The sequence below is a fragment of the Lepus europaeus genome, chromosome 5, assembly GCF_033115175.1.
Source record: "Lepus europaeus isolate LE1 chromosome 5, mLepTim1.pri, whole genome shotgun sequence".
Classification (NCBI taxonomy): Eukaryota; Metazoa; Chordata; class Mammalia; order Lagomorpha; family Leporidae; genus Lepus; species Lepus europaeus.
Window position 1 is genome coordinate 94936491 of NC_084831.1, and position 9135 is coordinate 94945625.

At 38.8% G+C, this 9135-nt stretch overlaps 1 protein-coding gene across 1 annotated transcript; it reads right to left on the minus strand.

Annotated features, from left to right (window-relative positions):
- Window positions 1-503: 503 nt before the first annotated feature.
- On the minus strand, window positions 504-4804 carry LOC133759989 (MBT domain-containing protein 1-like). The gene is given in 2 exon segments (XM_062191833.1): window positions 504-4471; window positions 4474-4804. Coding segments are annotated over 2 exon segments (1287 nt in total). The 5' UTR covers window positions 4661-4804; the 3' UTR covers window positions 504-3371.
- Window positions 4805-9135: the final 4331 nt, after the last annotated feature.

The following is a 9135-nucleotide window of genomic DNA, read 5'->3' on the forward strand; positions in this document are numbered from 1 at the left end:
TGTCTATGATGTATGAGTATTTAAAATAATGCATTATTTCTAACACTTTACCACACATAAGCATTTCATACTTAATAAAGGTCATGTCTTTTATATGTCACTGCCAAGTGCTTTTGTCATGTAAATTATGATAACAATGTGTTATTACTTATGTAACATGATTTACCCAGGCAAGAAACCCAATTTGATAACTTTGGAGGGATTAATATCTTTTAACCTCCACTTCAGAAGATATTCTTAATCAAAAACATTTACAGTAGGTTTTTTTTAACTTTAACATTTTATTTTGTGTAAAAAAGGGCAAATTTAGTGAATTATTTTCATCTTGTACACAAAGTTATAATTTTGATGCTTTTCACATCCATGCTGAAAATTTGCAACTTGGTAAAAATGAAAGAAAACATAAATTTCCCGGAAGGAATTTTTCATGCCATTATATATACATTTCTTGAGAAAGTTTCAAACACTCTCTCAATGATCACAAGTTACCAGAAAATAAAAGATTAAATTTATACAGATATTGATCTATATATCAAATACAAACAGAAATGTTGTAAAAACCTTACGCAGTTTACTTTGACCTCTATCCTCAAAAGAGTTGCCCAGGGACAAATGCTTTTCTTTTGTATAAATGACTGTGGCTTTATTTTAAATACGAAAATCAAAGGAAGAAATCCAGTTTAATCACAGTATTTTTAAAATCCCTTCCCAATATTAAAGGATCATTACCAAATATATAGCACCATAATACAAATATTGATGGGAGAGGGTATTCACATCACGCAAAATTAATAATAATAAAAACAAACACTGAAAACCCGTGTTAGTATCCGTAGAATAAGAAGTTGATAACAGCTTTAGCTTTCCTCATACACAGCAAGGAAAAGGTTTAAGGTTTAAACTACCAAGAGTCCCCAAATCATTCTAACAGCAAACAAAAACAGAAACAAGAAACACAAAGAAACCCCAGGTCAGCAGTACATTTTGAGCTGTAACAGAGAGCGGGGCTGTGAGTTGTACAGCTGGAGTTGTGGCTAAGACAGAATGTCCTCTGCGTGAACTTAGTTTCTGTTCAGTGGCAGCAAGAGTTAAGAGTCTGCACGATGAAGAGGGCTACAGATTGTTTGAGACCATACAAGTCCTTACCAGCCTCTAGCTGTTGGTCATGGATCAAGAAAAGAACACTTCATGAATAGGTGAAAAACTTTAACACTCAAGCAGCCTGGTTTTGCTGCAGAATTGGAAGTTTCTATAACTGGGCTACAAGTGAGCATTTCACAGAATTACCAGGCCTGACTGGCTCCAAATCATAACCCCCCTGGTTAATTCAGTCCCAAAGAGGCCCTAATCCCAAGGTACTAGTAGAGTACATGACCCAACAGGTTTCTTGCACCTGTACCATGGAATCAGAATCCTGGGCTTAATTCACTAAGTCTGAGAGCAAAGACTGCTGTAAGCCACACTCTGGAACTCTTGTAGGCTTTGAGTTTGTGGAAAGATGGAAAGATTGAGCAAGTGTGAGCATATCACATTTACAGTAGGTCCCTCTCAGCAATGTTGTTTAAGATAAACATCCAGGAAGTTAACAGCTGAATTCACACATATTTGACACATGAGACTCAACCTGTGCTGATGTGATCTACACTTACGCCCCCCAAGAGTCATATTAAGAAATGGTGACATGTGATTCCACACATTCTTACACTATAAAGTAACACATTTTACTTCCAGTAGCTACTACAAAACCTTATGTTATTAACCCCTCTTGCATAGAGTGAGGTAAACCTGTGCGTATTACCAATGCTATTATTCCCAAAAGTAGAGCAATATTTTAGAAAATAAATTACTGGTTTTTAACGTTCTATGCATTTTAAAATTTGAAACAAAAATCTTACCTAAAACGGTCTCCTGGGGCTTTCCATTAACATTGTTTTAAAGCATTCCATTCCATAGGCTGAAGGGCTGCAGAGGTTAATCATTTTGATTAATTTCTAACCAGCCCCAGCTGTATTCCAGAGGCGATGGTCAATATTACTACTCTGAAGAGGCCAGGCTAAGACCCAGAAGCACTTGTAGAACAGATGCATTAATTCCTGAGAGTTTAGTTTATGAACCTCACTGGTAAACGCTAGAGCTCTCTCATTCAGTCACAACTCGGCAGAAGTTAGAAAACGCAGAGAGCAAACCTTTCACCAATTTACCCTTGTATCCTTTTGTTTAAAGGAAGCCATGTGAATTTAAAAATAGGGAATGTTCAAAATGGTCCAAGTAAGTTACTGTTAAAATAAGTTCTGAATACAATTAAAGACAATTCATATTATATATGGAATTTTATGAAACTTAGATTCTCTTTCAGATTGTTCTCTAACGAATCCAGGATAGTTAACAGTAGAGCTGGAATGATTTTGAAATCTCAACCTATTCTGACTTTGAATTACTTTTACTTTGGTTCTTCTGGTAACACAGAACATCCGTTTCGGGGTGTGGTTATACTAAGCTGTTATCTCACAGATGGAGGGAAATGGCAGAGAACTGATCAGAATCCCGCTTGTGGGGTATTTTTCAATAAGGAAAATAAAATGAACTTACGACAATATTGCACTTCCCCAACCCCTCAATTTGTAGACTGAGATCCTGTATATCTTGTCAACCATTCCAGTTTAACACTCTAGTGTTAGGATAATTTTAGTTTGTTTTTGTTTTTGTTTTTGTTTTTTACATAAGAGAGAACATATAAAAGTATCCAGAGTTCCTCCAGTTTCATTCAGAACTCCAAATAAATTTCACAGAATGAAAAACATTTCTGTACAAACATTTAAAATGGGCTGCAATAAAATGGCAACAAGCAGAATTACTGCTTCCGTGATCTGTGTGGTGATGAACCCTCTGTGAAGGGGTCAGTTGCCTATTTCTGCAGCAAAGGAAGCTGGAGATGTGACTGGCCTAACTTCTAACATCCCCAAATCTCCCAACAGGTACCAAAAAGGTTCATTTGTAATGACAGTTCATTTGCATTTACAACTATATCCTTCTTAAAGCATTTCCTTCAATCCTGCTACCTAAACTTTAATCTTACCAAAAAAGTTAGAATTTCAGTTCTTGTTAACAATGCACATAAATCCAAACTTGGAAAATATTACAAAATTCTTTCAAAAGCTTCAAATACAACACAAAAAGTATCCATCTTTATAAGTTGAAAAATTTCCCTCCCCAACTAAAATAGTTTCCCCGCCCACCTGAAAAATCTGGAACTGAAATTTTCTATATTTAGCAAAATGTCCCAGTAGAATAGTCCCGCTGTACAGCTGGATTGATTACAAATCAGTCCTGTGTAAAACTCTTCCCCTCCCACCCTCAGTTTCTGAGCCACGTCACGGCTCTTGTTTGATGTGGAAGTTGGCAGAGCCATTGCTTTCCTGATCAGAGGCTCCTTGAAGGAAATGATAATCTTCTCCATCTAGCAACTCCTCCTTTAGCTGCAATGTAGTCATTTTCTTATGTCCTTTGTGTTGCAGGGACTTAGCCTTTTTCTTCTGTTTTGATGAAGCTGACTGGCTTTCTCTTGAAGACTGTGATGCTGGAGGCTGTAGCTGATATCCAGTTAATTGACACCACCCTACAGGATAGAGGTCAGGGGACTCACCGTCTACCCACTGATCATACTCTTCTTCCCATCCATCAAAATGTATCCTCAAGAGACGATGAATAATTCGAGTTACTGAGGCTACACATATTAAACGTGGCTCCATGAGATCTACTGCTTCTAATATCATTCCTACACGAAATCTGTGGTTTGGAACATCCTTATTAAATAGTTTTACTGGTGCTGCAATGGCGGCAGTTTCCCTGAGGTAGTCAAACCATTTAAAAGGAAGTTTTGTGTAACCTCTGGGTGGAGTAAGTTCAATCATGTTAATTTCACAGAAACCGACAGGGAAAATCGAAGGAGATGTCGCATGGTAACAGAACCAGTCAGAGCCATCCGCTGCTTCTGAGCAATCAATCCCAATCATGAGGAATCCATCAGCCAGCACCTTTCTAATGGTCACAACACATATTGTAGAAAGATTTAATGGGTCTATAGCTTCCAATTTCATTCCTTCTTTGAACCACTCCCCACTCTGGTCTGCTTCTTTTATCTTAGCAAATAAATGTGGTGGTGTATCAATATGTCCATCCTGCTTCTTTGTAATATCAGATCTTTTGAATCGATGGCCTATGCTTTGAGACCAACCAATATGATGCATCATTGGGCTGTGCATGTGGCACCAGAAGTCATTTGTTCTGTCTTCACTCTCTTCATACACAAGCCTTGATCTTCCGCCAATTACACTTTCCACTACTGCCACTCGCGTTCCACACAAATGCCTCTTGTCAACCACTTCTACTCTCATGCAAGGTTTGAAAGGATATTGCATACTCTCTGAAACCTTTTGTGAGAAGTCAGGAGGAAGGGTTTTGGCACCAGTCTTTTCACTAGAAAAGCTTTCCAGTTTGTATACTTATGTTGAATAGCTGCTAATTTTACAATTCCAGCAATCCAGAAGACTTTGGTAGGGAGGCTGCAGTCTGTATTGGGAACGTCTACTCTTGGAATTTGACGAATAACTTCTTGAACACGAAACGCTACAGAAACGCTTTGTTTTAGAGTAAAAGGCATGTCGCACGCCAACCATCCCACACATCTCGCAGGTAGCCATGCCAGATTTCCCTGTCTGGGTAAGTGTAGACATGCCCATTGTTTTTGATAATGGGGAGATTAGAAGGTAAAGGAGCAACTACTTCTTCACTCTCCACAGAGCTGGAGCTGCTACTTGTGTCCTCACTGCAGCTGTCATAACCGTCAAACATCCCGGACCCGGACACGTCTCTTCGTTTCTGTGTGCATCGTGAGGAATGTTCAGTCACACAGGAAGGATGTATGATAAAATAATTCACATGGACTTTCAGCTCTTCAAAAGACAGCTATGAATCCTTAAGTGTGATCCTGAAAAAGCACTTGTCAGAGAGACTGCACGGGGGACCGCGGCCGTGGTGACCTCTAACGTCTCCTCCTCCGACTCAGATCCTTTGTGTTTTCCATCAGGGCTTCATGGGTAGGGGTTGTCCGTGCTCCCCGAGCGAGCCCGCGGCGCCCCCTCCCCGAGCTGGGGGCAGGTGCCTCTCCCCCGGACTGCGGCGACTACAGGGGTTCCCGGCTGGGCCCAGACCGGTGGCGGCTCTACAGTAGGTTTTAAACACTGCTATTTTAAGACTATTTTCATGCAGTTTGATGGCAGTTATTGAAACTGCTAAAAATGTTAGGTTGCACTGACATCTGCTGGCAAAAGAGTAAACTTCATAGAAAACATGTTAATTGGAAGCAAGCAGTTTATTTTGGTTTTTTAAAATTGTATTTGCATTCTAGGTTTAACAAAATTAGCTACTGAACATGATAATTTTTTATGCATAGTTTAATTGATTCAAGCAGCTTGTTGGTATGTGGCAACTCTTTTTGGCTTCTTCAGAATGGCCGGTGGCAGCTTGTAAACATAAACTGTGGCAATGTGTAAAGTATCTTTTAACTCATAACTTCTGGTTGATCTTTACCACTGAATGATGACATCATCATCTTCATTACTCTATTTCCATCATAATACTGTCATCATCATAATGTCCTTTGGTTCTAAAACACTACAAATAGTGATGCTTATTAAGTTAGCCATTAGCAGAGAGCTGGATCAGAAGTGGAACAGCCAGGACCTGAACTGGTGCCCACATGGGATGCCAGAGTTGCAGGCAGAGACTACCCATTATACCATTATGCCACGTTGCCAGCCCCAACATTCACTTTTTAAACAAAGATTTATTTGTTTATTTGAAATACAGACTGGCAGAGAGGGAGAGAGAGAAAGGGAGAGAAAGAGAGAGAGAGAGAGAGAGAGAGAGAGAGAGAGAGAGAGAGAGAGAGAGAGAGAAAGAAAATCACCTGTTGGTTCACTCCCGAAATGACTGCAACAAAAGCAAGAAGCTTGGAACTCCATGTTGGTCTCCCATGTGGTAGTAGGGGCACCTGGGACATCTTCTGCTTTCTCAGGCACATTAACAGGGAACTGGATCAGAAGTAGGAGTAGTGAAGACTTTAACCAGGGCTCCGATACGGAACACCAGCATCTCAAAAGCAGCAGTTTGACATACTGTGTCAAAACCCCAGCCTCAAGTTAGCATTCACTTTCAGAAAGTGTTCTGGGAAAACAGATGTAGGCTATAGGGGAGGAAGCAAGCCAACAGAACGAAACATGAGGGGTTATGACTGTTGTTATTATTATTATTGCCAGGAAGTAAAACATGCCTACTTTAAACCCTACTAACTCAACATTGATTTAGTGTCAGAATTTTACAACTGGAAAGAACTTTACTGATCATTTGGTTTGTTCTTTTCTTTTTTGTAGCTATGGGAATTAAGACCCAGATAAATTTAAATAACTTCATCACCCAGCTGATACCAGAACAAAGTTCTGTGATTTTCCCACTCCAGGATTCATTTCTGTATCAATTGTCTTCATGAGCTGTATATTGGAAGTCTACTGCTTAAGCCAAATATACTTGAACACACAAAACATGCTTATTTGAGGATTTACATTTAGCTAATTTGAACTCAGCTATCCCAGCTTTCTCTAAGAGTGTTATTAAAATATAGGATATTATGTAATACTGCTCTGTGATGCTTCAGAAATATATACTTATTTATATGTCCTTCCCAAAAAATCAAGTTCCATTGTCTATTTTTTTCAGATGTAAAAATACAAAGAGGCATGTGGATCAGGAAAAAATGAGTCAGAAATAAATCTTAAGCAGAAATTTCTGGTTCTTTGATCGGGGCTGGGATCTCAGAATCATGCTTCAATTACATTAGTGAATTAATCACATATTCCTCTTTTCTGTTCCAATAGGTATTGCTATACAGGATAAAACTTTTAGAAATGCAACTTGCATTGTAATAATGTGTGCAATATATGTATATTCCAGGTGAACTAGTCTATAATACAACACCAAGGACATTCTTTCCCCTCTGTTTTGGCATTGCCACCATTTTGGGATGCTTAATGTGCACTTGTAGGAGACTTAGCAGTTTCCCTGAGCTCCACTCACTTGATCAGAGTAGCATGACCCTCCCCTCAGCCCACGCAGTTGTAGCAACCAAAAATGTCTCCAGACATTACCAAATGCCCTGGTGGGTGGGGTGGGGTGAGGAGGATCAGTGTTTTCTTTCCAAAAATAAAGAAATATGAACACATGAAAAGTGAGACTCAAAGAGGCATCTCTAAATTAGGTAAATGCAAACTTCATTTAAATATCCCTTCTAAGCTAGAGCTAAAGCTAAAGTGAATTCCTTAAAATTGTTTTCAGAATTTGCATATTCTTGTTTCTTTTTACATTTTAAGGAATAATTTTGAGATAGGTATGACTTCACAATCAAGTTTTTTTTTTTTAATCTTGGCAGCTAAGCTGATCTTTATCTGTGATGGTTCTAAAAATTTATTTTTCTGATAAGGCAAACTTCTATTTTTTTTTTTTTTAAACAAAAGCAACCTATAAAATTTTAGAGCAAGTATTTTCATACCCAATCTGCAGACAGGAAAATGAAGTGGTGTCTGGGCTCAGTGAAGTTTCTTGTCGACCAAATGCTTTCATTTCATCCAATGTAAGCATATTTTTAAAAATATCTGTTTTATATAGGGAGCACCTTCATGAAAGGAAAAAGGGAAGGGAGGCAAGGGAAGAAGGTTGGGGAGTGTAAAGGGGAGAGAAGGGAGAGAAAACAATGTTGGGAGAAACTGCAGGCTGGCATTGTGGTGCAGCAACTCCAGCATCCCATATCAGAATGCCAGTTTGAGTCTCAGCTGCCATTTTCGATTCAGCTCCCTGCTAATGGGAAGGCAGAAGATGGCCCAAGGCCCCTGTCAACCATGTGGGTTACCAGGATGGAGTTCCTGGCCCCAGGCTTTGGCTTGACCCACACCTTATTGTTGCAGCCATTTGGGGACTGAACAAGTAGATGAAGTTCTCTCTGTATCTCTACTCTTTCTCTGCCACTCTGCCTTTCAAATAAATAAATAAATTTCAAATCTGGGAGAACCTTAGCAGGACAATGAACAAAACTGGCACAGGACAGATGTAATCTATTTAAGTCATTATAACAACCCTTAAGATTCAGCACATCCATTGTCCTCCTCCATCACTGACTTGTCCTCCATTACTGTCCCCAAGTGCCTGTGTTCTCCACATGCATATTTAAGGATTATGTTTTTCCTTCTTCCTCCATCCTTCAAACTTAACCACTCCTGATCTTGGTGTCAAAGTCTTAAGTCTTTCCAAGGGAAATAAACATAAGCATTTTTGCTGCTTCCAAATGGTTTATTGCTGAGACCAGGAAAGGGGCAGCAATTCATTGTCTATATTCTAATCCTAAAGGTAAATAGTTTCTAGAAGCACTTCAAGTTCCCCAACGCTTATCCTGCCAGCTAATGTTTCAACAGCTGATTGTCTGTCACCCAGAGCTCTCTCACCCAGAGTTCTATGAATGAATAGCCTTCCAAATCCTGCAGCAATCAACTTTGTACATTTTTAAAAATGAGCAATGTTGGGAAGTCTGTTGGGAAACAGGTACTCATGGATGTGATATGAATAGTGTAGTCACTGTAATGCTTTTGGAGGCATTTAGAAATGCATTTCAAAACCCCTAAACACATGCATACAACTAGACAGTCCAGGTATTGAACCCTGTTGGACTTGAGTTTAAAGAAACAATTATAGATATGCTTAAAGATGTTTGTCAAGAGGACACTTATGCAAATGGTGTTATAATAGTAGGAAATTATGAAACAAAATGGTAATATTATTGGTTACATACATTATGGTTAATCCATATAATGTCAGATAAATCAGGATATTAAAATATAAGCCTAGAAAAGTCTACAGGAATACACATAAAATGCCATTCTTAATGGGGTAGTGGGTTTTTACTTTCTTCTTTATACTGTTCTGGATGTGCCAAAATTGCCAAGAATGATTATTTACTACTTAATGATAAGAAAAGTTTTCTGAAGTAAATAATAAAAACAAGATGAAATTGTTGTGGTTCATCACCTGGTG